The sequence below is a fragment of the Emydura macquarii genome, unplaced genomic scaffold (genome assembly GCF_026122565.2).
Source record: "Emydura macquarii macquarii isolate MOO-44397 ecotype Brisbane River unplaced genomic scaffold, CSIRO-AGI_Emac_v2 contig_3286, whole genome shotgun sequence".
NCBI classification, from domain to species: Eukaryota; Metazoa; Chordata; order Testudines; family Chelidae; genus Emydura; species Emydura macquarii.
The window spans coordinates 59,908-77,050 of record NW_027133423.1 but is presented as its reverse complement, the minus strand read 5'-3'; the positions used below and the strand labels follow the sequence as shown (position 1 = coordinate 77,050).

General features: G+C 44.0%; 1 protein-coding gene across 1 annotated transcript; it reads left to right on the top strand.

Moving 5' to 3' along the window:
• Window positions 1-3,973: 3,973 nt before the first annotated feature.
• LOC137142898 (olfactory receptor 6N1-like) lies at window positions 3,974-4,927 on the top strand. Its single transcript, XM_067532372.1, has one exon. It carries the CDS (start codon window positions 3,974-3,976, stop codon window positions 4,925-4,927), a length of 954 nt encoding a protein of 317 aa, XP_067388473.1.
• Window positions 4,928-17,143: the final 12,216 nt, after the last annotated feature.

Below are 17,143 nucleotides of genomic sequence, written 5' to 3'. Positions count from 1 at the left end.
TCTCCAGCTGGAGGCTGAGGGAGATCCTGAAATGTTGAAGAAAAGAAAGAGGAAAGAGGCGACGAGGATTTCACTCCATCAAAGATATTGGAGACACAACAGGAATGAATCTGCTCCCAAAGGTGAAATGAGGGTGATGTAGGGGCACCTATAAGGATGGTGCATGAGGCTGGCTGCTCTTTGGCAACGTCTGCAGCCCAATGCTGCCTCGGCACGTCCACGTCATATCACGGTGACATGGCACCGCTCTACAGCACAGTCCCTGCAAAGCAACAGCCAGGGAACCGCAATCTTATTGCACCTCTCTGCTGCTTTGCCTGATGACCAGCCAACTTGCTCTCACCTCTCCCAGCTCCCAGACATTCAAAGGGTCCACTTGAAACCCCAGCCCTGTAGCAGAGGTAGCAGAAAACCTTGTTTTGTTCTGAAAGGCTGACTTCTTTGCCATTTGTTACTAAGGGTGGTTTAAGTTGCCTGGCAACATCACAGTTGATTCTCTTTGAGAACTAGTCCCAAGGGGTCACCAAATCATATATAGGTGACTGCAATGCTGCACATGGGGAAAGGTGCTGTGAACGTGACATTCTGGGTCCGTGCAGCTGCACTGGGCAGGAATTTATATAGAGACATAAAACATTGAAGAAGAAGAAGAAGAAGAAGAAGGACGCCTCTCTTTTGGTGTCATTCCTCTCTTACTTACCCCAGTTTTACAGCAGCACATCTCTATTGACTTCCTCATTTATACTAGGGTAAGTGAAAGCCGAATTGTTTCCTGATTAGCTTCTCAAAAAGCTTCAATCGTCCTTTTATTTTTTATGTTAACTCAGTTACTGTAATGCACCTTTAAGTATGCACGTTTCTTTTTATTTCTTTCTTTTTATTTTATTGATTTCCACCACAATACAAATCTATTGGCAAAAAATTGAAAGAAGAAAAAAAAGGTCAAGGAAAAGAGAGGTAAAGGATCTGGATGAGAGGGAAAAAAGTCAGAAGAGGGCCAGCGAGGGGGAAGGAGAATGACATCTCAGTTTCTATCCATTAGTGATTAATCAAAAGCTCTTAAAAGTTCGTGTTAATCTTTCCAACTTTGTCTGAGGTCCTTCTTCTTCTAAGTATTACTTACTCTTTGCCATTTCAGCCAAGTTGCTGTGCCTAATTTCTAACCCTGGAGGCAATCTACTTACGTCTTCCATAGTAGCTGGAAACCTTTGCTGTCACACGAGTGTAGTTTGTAAACTCATGTGTTAAAAAGCCCCCAAATGGCTGAGAACTGAACAATTGGACAACAACAGACGGTGAATCCCAGTGATAATAGAATCTGGTGATACACGAAGCAGAAAGAGCTCTCAACCATTCTTGTGTCTGTTTCCATCATTTCTTACAGACTCAATACACATTCTAGTCTTCAGACTGGTGTTTGGGGTGATTGTGTGTACTGGTTAAGTTATCTATTTGGTTGTGTTGATCTATGTGTAGCTTGTGCTGCATTTGTGTTGATTTGTGTCTGTGGTCAACAAGGGTTTGTGTCCTGGTTAGGGGCTATGTGTGGTTGGGTTTATTGTGTATGCTGGCTGAATTGCAGTGTGGGTGGTTGTGATGATTTGTGTGGGGGCTGTGTTGTGTTGGCAGATTTGGGCTGATCTGTGTGGGTTTGTGCTGCATATATGCATGTTTTCCTTTCTAGGTGAAACTCATTTTGTGCCTTAGCCTTTCTGATTGTCTCCGTATGTGCTTGTGGTATTCTTCCTTTCTCATCCTCAGCTATTTGTCCATGTTTTCAGCTTTTACAGGATTCCTTCTGGTTTTTCAGGCTTAATATGCTCCAGAATGACACGAGTCACAATCCTGGAATCTCATTACAGAGATTGTCACCAGGTCAGTCATGGACAATGTTTTGTGTTTCAACCAAACTGCTCTTTTTTCCCATTGAAAATTTCTCTCAATGGTGATTAGGTGAATATGTCCCATTTCAACATTTCACAATCCTCAGCTTCAACATTCTGCATTACGTCAATATTCTAAGATAGGCTGATTATCATCTGCATTTCATATCCCTACCGTGCGCACATCATGCTCCTGCACCCCAGATAAAATTACAGGCCTCCCCTGACTAGGACATACACACCTGAATGTGTGTGGGTGTGCCCCTGTGTGTGTGTGTGTGTTATTATTCCAAAGGCTTTGTTTGAAATCTGAAACTTTAGATTCTTGTTGTGTGCTTGATTCTGTAGGGATGGGCATTAATTGTGTGCCAGATTATCTCTGTAGTTATGCTGCATGTTGGTCATTACTTCATTATTATAAATTTCAACCCTATCTGTGCTTTCTGGCAGCAGCCAGGGGCTTATGAAAAAGGTGATGTTCAAATATCAGGCCATGAACACAGCACTTTTAACAGCAAATCTCTAATGGTTATCAGAAGCCTTGTGTCTAATAGGAGATTTGAGAAATCAGCAAATTTTGTGGGGGGTGGGCTCTCTTCTTTGGATTAGTGAATATCCTTATGTGTTTCTTTAGTGGGCCAATTTCAAATATTAGTCAAGGGGAAAACCTGGCTTCAACCATAACATTCTGGACCAATTCCCTTCTCAAAACAGATACTAGATTGTTTTGATTGGATCGAACTTCTAAATCCCATGTGCTGCCGAAACACTTGAGTAATGTCTGGTCAATGTTCCTAGATGTGGGTTTCTCAACACTCCCCCTGTTTCATCACGCATGAGCCACTCAGTGTTGAAGGATCTTGATAGCATTGTCACGGCTTTTGAGGCATAGCTTCTCCATGACCTACTCCATGTTTTCTGGTACGAAAGAATTGATCCAATCCAGAATGATAAAATGGACAAAGACGTGTTCCCAAACTGTCACAGCAATTTTAGCCAAGGAAGCATTGGCAGAACTCGTTAATTTAACTATCTAACCGCATGTTCTTTCACACGGAGTCTCAAGGCCAGATGTTCAAAGGTACTGAGGGTCCAATCTTCAGATTTAGGCACAAGGATAATTTACAGAATCTGGCCTTGGGCACTTTTGAAAATATTAGTCATAAATGTTAGGTGCTGGATAGCTCTCAAAAAAAAGGTTGCATATCCTTGACGAAAAATGAAACTGTTCAATTCCCTTTAGGAGAGCTTTGAGAGAGATCTTTCCGTAATATGGGGTGGGAGTAAAGAAAATGTATAAAAAACATTGTGTGTTAAACAAAATCTTGATGCCATTTCTGTGGAAATTGAGGTGGAAATATGACATTCCTAGAGTGTGTTGAAAGTTATGCATGGTCTTATTGCTGTATGCTAACACTGAGAAATTATACAGCACCGATAGACACTTTACAATGTTTTAATATTTATGTCAAAGTATCATATCTCCATCTCCACAAGAGCATATAAGCCTAGGTAGACACCTCTTCTTGCATACATTTCAAATCTTATTGCAAAAACGGTAAATGGGATCATCATCAGCTCTTACATAATGGAGGGAACAGAGGCACAAAGAGTGGTAGTGATAAGCCCAAAGTCAGGGAGTGGTTGAGCCGGGAATAAAGACCAGGTCTTTGGAATCAAATTCTACTGTCCACTCCCCTGGAATCTGTTGGATTCTGCCATGGAAATATGGGTAAATGTGGTGTGAGCCCGGCAATGGGGTTTTTCTGAGATTGTCGTATTAAGCCAATGAAGTGACATTTAATTCCTTTAATCTACAAAAATAAACTCAGACACTGTGACTAAAGTAATACACAAACATGTTCAGGAAGCTGAGATCTGTTCAATAGAGATGCCAGACGGTAGCTAAATTTCCAATGTGAATTAAGTTCAGCCTTTTTTGAAACTTTTACCCCAAATGCCTCTGCCATCTGGAGTCTTGACTCAAGCGTTGGGAGGGCAAACAGCAGAGAGAAGCCAGAATTGAAAATATGACTCTTTTGTAAAGGAAGTTAGATTCTCAACTGCAAAGTTTGTTTTATTTCCTGTAGATGAAACCTCCAGCAAACATGCATGAGGGAAATCAAACAACCATCACACATTTCATCATTCTGGGATTCGGGAATCTCCCTCAACTGCAAGTTCCTCTCTTCCTTCTCTTTCTAGTGATCTACATCCTGACCATGGCTGGGAACATCCTCATCATTGTACTCATTGTGACTGATCAGCATCTTCACACCCCCATGTACTTCTTCCTGGGGAACTTGTCCTGCTTGGAGATCTGCTACTCCTCCACCATCCTGCCCAGGCTGCTGGCCAGTCTCCTGACCGGGGACAGAACCATTTCTGTTATTGGATGCCTCACACAATTATATTTCTTTGGCTCTCTGGGAGGCACAGAATGTTGGCTCTTATCGGTGATGTCCTATGATCGGTATTTAGCAATATGCAAACCCCTGCATTATTCAGCCCGTATGAATGAAAGGTTGTGCCTCGAGCTAGTGGCTGGGTTGTGGCTAGGTGTATTTCTGTCTATTTCCATCTCTATATTTATGATATCACAATTAACATTCTGTGGCCCCAATGAAATTGACCATTTCTTTTGTGATAATAGCCCAATAATAAAACTGTCCTGCTCTGACACCCACATAGTAGAAGTTACCACTATCATATCTTCCTCCATGTTCATATTGCCTACTTTTCTACTGACTCTGGCATCCTATGTTTGTATCATCTCCACCATCCTGAGAATCCCTTCCACCAGCAGGAGGCAAAAGACCTTTTCCACCTGCTCCTCTCACCTCATTGTGGTGACCATTTTCTACGGGACTCTGATCATTGTGTATTTGGTATCAGAGTCGGACGCTCTGAGGTACCTGAACAAAATGTTCTCTGTCTTCTATGGAGTCTTGACTCCACTGGTCAACCCCCTCATCTACAGCCTCAGAAACAAGGAGGTAAAAGAAGCCTTGAGAAAAGCCGTCCTTAGATTTTTTGTCTTTTAAATCACTACATGGTTAATATGTGTGTTTGTGTGTGTGCCATCAGACTCATTTTGGAGGAAAATTAGGGCATCAAGCCATAGCGTTAGATATTCACTGCGCCCTCATTCCCACACTAAAGCCTGAAGAATACTGTGCATCCCTCCTGAATCTGGATTATTATTCTTTGAGAATAGATGAATTTGCAAGTAAATATTTTACTTAGTTCATGAGAAGAAAAGAATTAAAACGAGATGCTTAAGAAATTTAGCATTTGTCGTCTCTTTCTTTGTCCCGAATGATCTTAAAACTGGAATAAAACATACTCTTCACACTTTCCGTTATGTTAAAACTCATTTGAAATATATGTGTAGGCCACCCTTGCAGACATTTGGTAATAATGCAGTTAAATTGTTAAGAAAATTTGTGTCACACCACTAGGTTAGGAATAAATTTCACAGGTGACCAAATCAGTAGCTCAGGTCACTTTTAAGTGGGACCTTGGTAACATCAAAGGTAAATCAACCAATCCCCACTCTTCATCTCCTGCTAAGTTGAATGTTAAAGTTCTATTACCTGCCACGACTGAGTGAAGGAAGGTAAATGTACAGGTGTGCCAAGAGTTTTCATTGATATCTTAGCCCTCATCAGTATTATTCAGTGTTCCATGGCCACAAGCTTCCTTTCCTTTGTTTCATCAGGGCTGGTGAGTCTCTGCTACACTGTCCCAGGAGCAGCCAAGGGAAGGATTGCTGAATTAGGAAGACACAGTTCCCTCCTCTCTGCTCCTTTCTTGCTCTGTGTTAGCAGTACTTTGCTGCTGGACGGGACATTAGCGCTGAAAACTAAAATTCTACTATTCCTTGATCCTTCCCACCTGCCACTGCCAAAATTATCCATGTCTTTCTTAAAGTGTGGTGCCCAAATCCAGTCAGAATATTCCATCAGAGTCCTCAACAGTGCCAAGTAGAGCAGAACAATGACCTCTCATGTCTTGCATATAATACTCATGATAGTATAGCTGTGACAAAGAGGGAATTTTTGTAATATTTTTATGAGCACTATGCATGCCTCCATTTCCCCTATAAGTTTCATGACTACCATGTTGGGGGGCAAAAGGGTTATGCTTGCTCTCAGGGCAGCCTGAGTGACATAGGTGAGTGTCTCACTCCCTGTCTGGATGGAATGAAGATTCATTAGAAGCTAGTTGAAACTGACCCAAATCAAAATGGGCCAGAGAAGCAATGCACATTCCAGTGATGCATGAATTCTAAACATTCCCAGGTGCATGCAACCCTTTTCAGTTTGGAGTCATCAGCAAATTTTATAACAATTAGCATATAAGGTAGATGTGAATGGGCCTAGATAGATAGATAGATAGATAGATAGATGTAGAGTCAATTTGTGTATACTGGGATTTCTTACCAAAAGGATGTGGGGCCTAACTGCTTAGACTTCCTCAAAAATCCTAGCTTATATCCCTAGCTCTTATAATTGTCCTATCTAGACACAATATTGCTGTTCACCCTTCTCAGTGACATGGGTCCTGCTATTCCTCTCACTCACCGTGATGTAAAGCATGGATTACTCCACACTGACGTGGATGGAAATCACTGGTTTAAAACTAAGAAAAGAAGGTGCAATTTTTGGACAATGATGGTAATAAACACAGGAACAATTTACCCGGAGTCAGAGTGGGTTCTCCATCACTGGTAATTTTTAAATCAATACTTTTTTTCCCCTAAAAGTTTTGCTTAATGAATTATTTTGGGGACGTTCCGTTGCCTGTGATATACAAGAGATCAGACTAGATGTTCCCAGAGGTCCCACAAAGTGCTATTTGTAACTTGCTTTAGTCCCTTCCTTGTGATGTGGCTACTTTTTAAATTTGTGATGTGATGTGCCTCATTCTTATCTCCCCTCTGCTGACTTCACACTAGTGAAATTCCATTAATTTCACGGGAGTTAGTTTTGATTCAGGCTGGGTCCTTCAAAGTCAATGGGCCAGCTGCCCAAGTGTTCTGAATCGGTGTACGGTATTGAAATCAATTAGCCAGAACCCCCACTGGTGTAAACTGACATAGTTTCATTGGAGTCAATTGACCAGATCAACAGCGAGTGCGAATCAACGGCTTTTCCTTCCCCTTCTGAGTTTCATTAAAGCTACACTACATTGCATCAGCTGAATATTTGACCAAGTGCATTGATTAATGTTGACAGAAGTGGAGTAGTGGAGATTCAGGAATGAAGAACCAATCCTCTGTCACAGAATTCAGCTTGGTGAGTCTGTCCAGCCACCCTGAACACCAGATGTTCCTCTTTGTGGCATTCACCTTCATCTACATGGCAGCACTAGCTGGAAACATCCTCATTATCCTCACGATTACTTCCAACAGCAGCCTCCACACCCCTATGTATTTTTTGCTCATCAACTTGTCCTTGATAAATATTTTATCCATCTCAGTGTCTGTCCCCAAAATGCTGCTCAACCTTCTGGAGCACAGGAAGACCATTTCCTTCTTGGGTTGCATTGCGCAGATCTGTCTCTTCACTTGGACTCTGGGAAGTGAAACTCTGTCCTTGCTGCCATGGCTTTCGACCGCTACGCTGCTATTTGCCACCCTTTGCATTACAACCTCATCATGAGGAGAGGGGTTTGTGTTGGGTTAATTGCTGGTGCATGGATAGCTGGGGTGGCCAATTCCGTGGTCTATACAGGACTTGTACTCCAGCTGTCCTTCCGCTGCTTGACCATCATCAACCAGGGACAGATAATAAGACAGAAAATATCATAATGCCTCTCTAGAAAGACATGGTACACCCACATCTTGAATGCTGTATGCAGATCTAGTCACCCCATCTCAAAAGAAATATATTAGAATTGGAAAAGGGCAACAAAAAAGATTAGGGGTAGGGAACAGCTTTCACGTGAGGAGATATTTAAAAAATTGGGACTTTCAGCTTGGAAAAGAGACGACTAAAGGGATACGATAGAGGTCAATAAAATCTTGACTGGTGTGGAGAAAGTGAATAAAGACATTTTATTTGTTAGAAATAACCAAACAGGTTGTCCCGGGGGTGGATTGGGGAGACAGAACCTTTATTTCCTGCTCGTTCCACCTCGACGCCACGAGTCAGCAATGAGGCGATTACTTTACAATCCTTTTATCCAGAACAGTCTGTAAATGTACACATTTCCAGCAACTCCCCATGGACCCCTATACACTGACACCTATAAAATGAATATTAACAACTACATGATTAATGTAATTATACCCGCCCCTGTTTGTTGTTTACAGGATTATTGCACAGAGCACAGACACGTTATCTTGAAACTTACAAACATCTTTTAAAATATACTATATGCAAAGGAGGGAAAGAAGATAATGCTCTGTTCCCACCAAAGGCCTTGTGCAGGAGTGGTGATAGTTAGCCTCAGTCTCGTCCCCTGCGCAGATGGCCAGGAAGGGAGGAAAAGAAGAGAGATAACAGACTCTAACTAGAATTCATACCAATTAACAGAAACAAGGTTTTCCCGTGCCTTGACCCCATTCCCTGTAACTTAGGCCTGACCATTTGTCCAGCTTTTAACTCTTTATTCTCCGAAATTATTTATTCCCTCAAATAACACGAGAACTAGGGGTCACCAAATGAAATTAATAGGCAGCAGGTTTAAAACAAATAGAAAGAATACCTCACCCAACATGCAGTCAACCTGTGGAACTCCTTGCCAGAGGATTTTGAGAAGGACAAAACTATAACAGGGTTCAAAAAAGAACTAGATAAGTTCATGGAGGATAGTTCCATTAGTGGCTATTAGCCAGAATGGTCAGGGATGCAAACCCATGTCCTGAAGTGTCCCCAACATCTGTTTGCCAGAAACTGGGAGTGGATGACAGGTGATGGATCACTTGATGATTGCCTGTTCTGTTCATTCTCTCTGAAGCACCTGGCATTGGCCACTGTAGGAAGACAGGAGACAGGAGACTGGGCTAGATGGACCATTGGTCTGACCCAGTGTGGCCGTTCTTATGTTCTTATGCCCACACTTAAGGAGAGATGTGGAAATAATTAAGGAAGTTCAAAAGAGGGCCAAACAACTGATCTAGGGGCTGGAAACATTGTGAAATGTTTGCATGGGTACCATTTAAGAAGTTAGTATTTATACTGGAAATTACGTTCTTAAAGCCTTGAAGCTAAAGCCGATCAGCAGGAAGTGACATACCTTGGACAGGTTATTTTCAGGCAGGGGGTAGTGGCCACTTGGCCATTACATCTGGTCATTGTGTACTGTGTGCCGCACACAGCCTGCCTGATTGACTAGCACTGGAGAGCAATGCTTTATTACGGATGAGGGTATCTTGTGAAGTAAGTCTAGGGTCGAGAATGTGTATTATGATTTAATTTCATATGTTACTCTTTGTTTCCAATATCTCTTCTTGAGATCACTCACACCTGTGTGCTTTGTTAAATAAACTTTCACTTGCGTTCACTATAAACATATCTCAGTGCTGCGTGTTACGTGGAGTGGTTGATCTAAGCTGTAACTAGGAAGTTGTAGTGACAATGTGAATACTGTCAGTGCCCGGTGCTCCAGGGGCTGAATGCTTCAGGGGGTTGCTCAGAGGACTCAAGGGCTGGCGTGTGTCTCTTGCAGACCTGCAGGGGGACAGTGGAGCCCACGTAGGCTGATCGGGCAGTGCTTGGGGTGCCCCCAGTGAGTTCAGTTGAGTAGTTGACCCCTGGTGGGGACAGACAGTCTTCCTCATGCTCGGGTCAGTGTGTACCCTCCTAGGCTGGTGGCAGCCTACCAGCCCTGGGCACCATGGGAAGCATCTCAGTCTCCTGAGGCTTGTAAAGGGGAGATGCGAGGTGGGTTGTTAAGTGACAGGGGAGATGCTCCTAAACTGGGTGTCAAGAGGGCTCTGGGTGTAGGCCCAAAGCTTGATTCTGTTATGTTGATTCTATGTGAAATACCCTTATTCTTTTGATACATGATAAACCACCAGTGCAGTCTCTGTGCAGCTTTGCATTTTGGCCATGTAGGGTGATCTGTTCATTATTGATAAGTTTGTATGAAAGCACCATTTGTTTGTCCGAAACTAACATCTGGTCATTGAATATCCTGTTTGTAAAGTTCCCAAAGATCATCCTGTGAAACTGTTGCTATTGTTGAAGTACATGTGTTTTATGATCACTGCTTAAAGTAACATCAGCAAATGTTCTGAAACAGAAAGATTCAGTGTGAAATGAGGGTGTTTTGTAATAGTAGTGAATGGTTTAGATAAAAAGAAATGTTATTGTTTCTGAAGGACACTTGTGTCTTCCAGTTACACGTTTTAAGTAAATGTTCAGAGATTAGGTTCTGAATAGATGAATGAGTGATGTATGTATGTGAGACCAGGGAGTGATGGAGAAAGGTGTCTGGCTTGGATGTTTATGGGAGTGAAGGTAACAACTTTTATGACCCAGATGGCCGAAGACTGCCTACCCTGATGACCCCGGGATCCATCTCAAAGGACCAAAAAAAGATGAACTATGAAAAACAAACAAACAAGGGTCATGCTTGCAAAACATGGGTGATTAATAATCACACCAGGACACAGATGCAACATGACGAAGCAGAACCCATACAGTGGCATAAGAGCTCACCCCTATAAAAAGGGGAGAAAAGATGAGGACATTGGGTTTGGTTCTACAATCATCCTCCAGGGGCATCGGTGCACACCGGCAGACCCCTGTTCCCTCCCTCCTGTCTTAGCCACCTGGCCAATGGACTGACACGAGCAACAGAGGCTGGTAACTGTACTCCATCTCTGTAGAACTTTGTGTGTGTGCAGGCAATTGCTTTTTGAAATCTTTGTATTCACAATAAACGTGGTGTGTTGCCTTGTCCCCCTGAATAAGATCCTGCTGTTTATTTTATAACAGGGGGGCTCCAGGCTCTGGGACTGACCCGGATGGACCAAGCTGTATTTTTCCATTCTCTGTGTTAACTATGGACTTGCTACGCTGTGCTAGTTTAAAGCTCTGGCTGAAAGTCACTGCACATGAAGGAAGGTGGGGGGGGGGGGGGGGGCGTTGCTCCCCTTGGGGATGCAAATGTCCCTTTGGTGCCCAACTCAGGTGGATCTGCTGCTGGGCACTCACAGGGTGAAGCAGAGATGCCGAAGGCTTCCAGGTGTGGTCCCACGAGACAGGGAAGCCACGTGGCTTACCCTAGTGAGACCCCAACACACCGAAGGGGTCCTCCCAGGAACCATTCCAGAGCAGTTTGCGAGAGACGTGATTTCAAAGGAAAATTAAGCCTCGCTCATGATCTCCTGACTGAACTCCCAGATCTCAGGATTGATTTTTTTAATGCTAGTGAGATTCACACAGTTTGCCCGAGTACGGCGGCCCCACCAGGGTGAGCTCTGTCTCCTCCTCCCAGAATGGCCCCCGGAACCAGTCCAACACCCCGGGCCAGGCCTGGCCCTGCCTCCCCCACTCAGGCCTCATCCCCCCCCATTCTGGACCATGCCTGCCTCCTCCACGGGGCCTAACCCCCCAACCATGGACCTTCCCCCTGCCCCCTGACACCAGGGACTACCCCCCCACACCCTGGGCCTGCTCCTACATCCCCCCTCAGCAAGGCCTATCACCACCCCCACCCTGCACCTGCACCCTGCCCCCCCTTGCCACGGACTAACACACCCCCCACACACCCCAGGCCTGCCCCCTCCACAGTACCTAACCCCACTCCTGCCCTGGGCCTGCATCCTCCCCTCCCCCCCCCCATGCTGAGTCCTACCCCCCTCAGCAGGGCCTATCACCACCCCCACCCTGGACATGAGCCCTGACCCCCCATGCCACAGACTAACCCCCCCCACACACCCCAGGCCTACCCTCTACAACCCGCTCCACAGTACCTAACCACACCCGCCCTGGGCCTGCGTCTTGCCCCCCATGCCACTGACTACCCTCCCCACACACATCCCGGGCCTGTCCTGTACATCCTCCTCCACAGTACCTATCCCCACCCTGGGCCTGAGTCCTACCCCCCACCCCATGCTGGGTCCTACCCCCACACACCGCGGGTCTGCTCCTACACCCCCCTACTTGGGTCCCACCCCCTACACCCCAGGGCTTGGCCTGCCCCCCACACCCCAGGACCTCACCCCCTCACTTCCAGGGCCAGGTCTATCCCCCCCACACACCCCCGAGCCTAACCCCTCCCCCCCATACTCCCCCACCACACACACCCCTTCAGGTAACCACGGTTTGCTTACACAAGATGTCACTCGGTTGCCCTTAGTTAAGTTGCCCAGTGTTCTCCAGAGCTTTGGTTCCGACAAATTAAAAGGCAGCCCTGTTGTGAAATGAGACTGTCATCCTAACCTCAAGCCGAGCTGTCCAGCAAAGGTGGTGGGGATGGGGAGGAATGTTTTTAAAAAAGTGTTTTAATAAAGCGTTTTCCGATGCTGTAATAGAGTTTTTGTAAAGAGCTCTGACCTGTAACATCAACCACTAGTGAGGTTTATAAATCCACTGCCCACATAACTATATGGGTTTATGTCTGGAAAAAAAAAGAGCAACTCCTGATTTATATCCCAAATCTCTTGCTTTTTAAGAGTTCATCTCTCGATTTCTGAGCCAGTGGTGTTGGCAAGGAGCACCTGACCTGTGGATCTGTGACAGTGTGTGAGCCCAGAGATGGAAGAGTTTTGTGAGTAGGGGTCTGTGGGTTAGGACTGAGGACACAGGCAGAACTGGGGATCCTGGCAAAGCCATCACAACCCAGGAACGTTGGCTGATCTCTGTCACGGAGGCCTAGAAACCTGGAATTGCCTTTCACTCGCTGTGCCTGGGCCCTGCTGCCTTGGCTAACCTAGTGAGATCTCCAGTTTCTTTACTGCAATCCACACACCCCATTACATTCCCTCACTAGGGGGACTCTGGTGGAATTTATGAATGAAGGGATAGCCTTTCACAGCAGCTGGCATAACTGGTTTGACCTTTTTTCCTTTACACATCAGGGGGGTACTTGACATAGGAACAAACACTCCCTTCCTTTGTCTAACTTTAATCCATGCCTCTGACTTTCTTTTCTAATCAGCCCCGATGGGACCGCCACGAAGACCTGCATTTCCCAGCAACGTTTCCATGCTAATGGCCATCCTGGGACCCATTACAACCAGGAGTGACTTTGTTTCTGCCACTGGCCCTTAATTCCCTGAGAGCTTTGACAAAACTCCCAGCAGATCTCAGCTGGCCCTAATATTCCTCAGAGTGCTGATTAAGGCTCTTGTGGTCATAACAACCTGTGTGTCGGCCTGTAAGTCCCTGGAGAGCAACAGGTGCTGCCTGGCTAACAGGAGAAGTTTCTTTTTAGCAGCTGTGTTGCTAAAGGGGATGATTTTCATGAGCACATAATAAAGCGCCTTTAAAAAAATGATGATTATTTTTACCCTAAGCAAGAGTTAAAATGGTCAGGGTGACAACCCCATGCTCTGGGTGCGCCTAGCCTCTGTTTGCCAGAAGCTGGGAGTTGATGACAGGGGATGGATCACTTGATAATGACCTGTTCTGTTAATTCTTTCTGAAGCACCTGCCATTGGTCACTGTCTGAAGACAGGATATTGGGCTAGATGGACCGTTGATCTGAGCCGCTATAACTGTTCTTATGCTCTCATGTTCATGGCGCTGCTTAATTCCCTCTATGACAGGAGTGCTCTATATATGTATATATGGAAATGACACCAATGATGGTCTCAAGTATATAAACCGTCATTTCTTTGGTTTCGTAGGACTGCTAAAATTCACTGCTAAAGCTTCCCCTGTCCAGCTTTTTGTCTGTGCCCAGCAAGTGGAAGGGGTCAAATTTTGGCATTTGCCACTATTTTACAGTAGGGAAAGTGAGGTTGGAGGGGGAGGATTAAGTAACACACTATAGTTCCCCCTGTGTAGCAAACGGTTGGCAAAGCCATGACTAGACTGATAGTCTCCAGGCTGCCAGGACTGTGATATCGCCAGGAGACCAGCCTGGCTCAGCAGAGTGTGTGACAGGTTCTAGGGAAATCTGTGAAATTCTGTTGAGGTCAGATATCCCCAGGGTGCTGGGGAGGTGGGGGAGGCAGAGTAGAAAACAAACCTCCTCAGACAGCCAGTTTGAGTGGCAGTGCATTAACAAAGTAGGTAGGGGTAAAGGCTGTTGGATGATTCTGGAAAGAAATTCCCACCAATGGGAAAATCTACAGAATTTCCTGAGTCGTGCTTTTTTAATAGGCAAAGTGTCATTTATACTAACAACATTTTGCTCCTCTCTGGCAGTAAAAACAGGTCTTAAAATTACAGGGAATTATACTTATCACACGTATTTTAAATCCCTGTATACTGCAGACATGGTGTAAAATGACTTTGATGTGCATATGATGTGCGTAAAGGTGCAATATTCCTTTATTTGGTATATATTTTGGTGGGGGGACAGGAAGATATACCACTTTACAATGCCCCATTTTTCAGCACCCATATTATAGCGTATCATCTGGGGAGAAAAGGAGGTGAAAGAAAGGAGTTTATATTAACAAGCTCTGTCAGAAGACACGGGAAGTTAGACCCACTAGCCAGATGCAGCCTATATTGGCATTATAGTGTAAAGTAACCATATTGAAAAATAGAATTGCCTTTCTTGCAATCCTTTCTGCAGAAATTAAATTTGTTAGTCTTTAAAGTGCTACAGAACTTCATTGTTTTTGCTGTATACAGACTAACATGGCTACCCCTCTGGATTTCTTGACACTGTGAGCCACCTGAAAATTGACATTCAAAATTTTGCTTTACTGAGGAGTCAGCATACCTGTACTGAAAGAATGAGTGTGTTGAGTATATCACATCACTCTTTTAAAATATAAGATAAAGTCTAAGGTGAACAAAGAAAGTAGTATTTTTGTAAATTGTATAACCAATAGAGCCATTGTTTTCACATCAAAATTTTGGACAAAAACTAAAATGTTTTTTGTCAAAAATTGTCTTTTTTCAGTTTTTTTGTCAGAAAAGAAACAAAACAAATCAAAACCACGTTTTCAGATTTCAATCAAAATATTTTATTATTTCCTCACTAGAAACTTGTTGTTCTTGTTCTTGTTTTTAAAAGTCCCAGAATTATTTTATTTATTTATTTATTTATTTGCAAAAATCTCTGTTTCATCGAGAAGACAGTGTCCATCAATCAAGTGTGCTGATGAAACTTTTCAAATAGCTGTAATGTGGATTTTGCTGGTATCATATCTTTCCTGAGGCAAATGAGAAAAAAAGATAGATAGATAGATAGATAGAGTGTAAGGGGATGGATGGATGGATGAATAGGTAGATAGATATGCCTATTTCTGATCAATGCACAGAAATAGGAATTGCAGCTCTTGTGTTCTATCCTCAACTGTCTTTGTAATTCCAACAGATCAGTTCACATTCCTGCTTTAGTTTCCCCACCTTGTAAAATGGGAACAATCGTACTGACCTAGTTAACCATTCACTCCAAAGTCTTAAATCAGGCTTCTACTGTGTAGGATGTTGTGTGGATTAACAGCCAATATTGCTTTGTGGATAAAAGAGCTACACAAGTGCTAAGTACTGTTATTTATGCAAGAATAAATTCAAATTACGGAAGATAGCCGCCCAGCTTCTAGTGCGCTAACTCTGATATGTTTGAACATATCTGGCGGCAATAACTATCAATCACTTATTCTTTCTTCTACAAGCTGATGTCTATCTCAGTTCACGGAGCAACCTCCTTTGTACAGAGTGGAAGAAGTACCTAGAATAGTAGGGTGTGTTGTAGCTTGTTTCTTAAGCATTTGGCATTAGGCAGTATTTAGAACATGATTCCTAACTAGGTAGGTTACTGTTCTGGTCTAGCACAGGTTGTATGGATTTGTCTGAAAGCTGAGCCCAGGGGAGGTGAGTGGAAGAGGGGGGGCTGTTATGTGAAAGGGAAATTGGAAAGCAATTTTACCATATTTCTGGGAATCTTTTGATCTGTAGTTTGTCCCTACCTGTTTGTCTGTCTTGTCTTTTAGATTGTAAGCTTTTGGGAGTAGGGAGTAGGGATGGTCATGTTTGCTTGGTTTGTGCAGTGCCCAACACAATAGAGACACAACTCTGGCTGGGGGCTTATGGTTCTATCAGAAGACACACAACAAATAAACATAATTTCTTATTTCAAAGGTCACGTCCTTCTTCCTGAGAATTTGAGGTGGGATTTCCAAAGGGCCCAAGTCGGACTGGCTGGTAAACAAGAATTCCGTTTGCCAGGGGAAAAAAACAGTTTCCAACTTTGTTTTGTGCCAACATGGAAAGAACATGAGATGTTTAAAAAAATTGGCAGAAAAAAAACAAGAGAGCAAGAGATGTCCCCACAACAGCCAGGTGGTTTCAGCATTCACCTGGGTCATGGTAGAGTTATGCTGAAGTCCCAGCTCTGGCTGAGTCAGGGGATGGACTCAGACCTAGGAAGTGCCCAAACCACCAAGCTGTAGCATTAGTCTTTTCCATTTGTTCTCGCTTTGATCACTAATTGCATCAGGACCTAAGAATCCACCCAGATGAAATTTTTGTGATTTATGAACCTAAATTCTACAGAAGCTCAATGAGAATCAGGCTGCTCAGGGACAGATTTGCAAAGGTATTTCAGGAGCTTCAGATGTGTATCAGCACCTCGTGGGATTTCAAACATTTTAAAGCAGATGAGTTGAATGATAAATGTGTCAATTGTCCTAACAATAAATAAATCTTACAGGAATGTTGATGCTTCTCACCATACTTAGCAATCAGCTGAGCATTTCTGGAAGATTAAAAAGTATGTGTGTGTGTTGAAACAAAGCTTGTGTTATTTTGCTGTACGGTGGTTTGTGTAAATGGAGAATGAGTGCGCAGCAAGCTGGGCTGTGAATCTAGAGCACACACTAACTCTACATCTACACGGCACAGCACTTGCTGCAGTGTGTAGGGTTTGTGTAGCTAAGCACTATAATGAAGAAGAAGCTGCGTCCACATTAAGATGTGCAATGACACGCGGCAATGAAAGGCTCTGGCAGAGGAGAGGCAGCAAGGAAATCTCTAGCAGGAGGGAGATGCCAGAGCCTTTCCCCACTGCTGGAGTAGTTCACTGCAGTGGAGAAAAGCTCCTGTGGCTCTTTGCTGCAAAGGACTTACTCTGTGGTGGAGAAAGACTGCAGCAATGGGGAGGCACTGGAGAAGGCC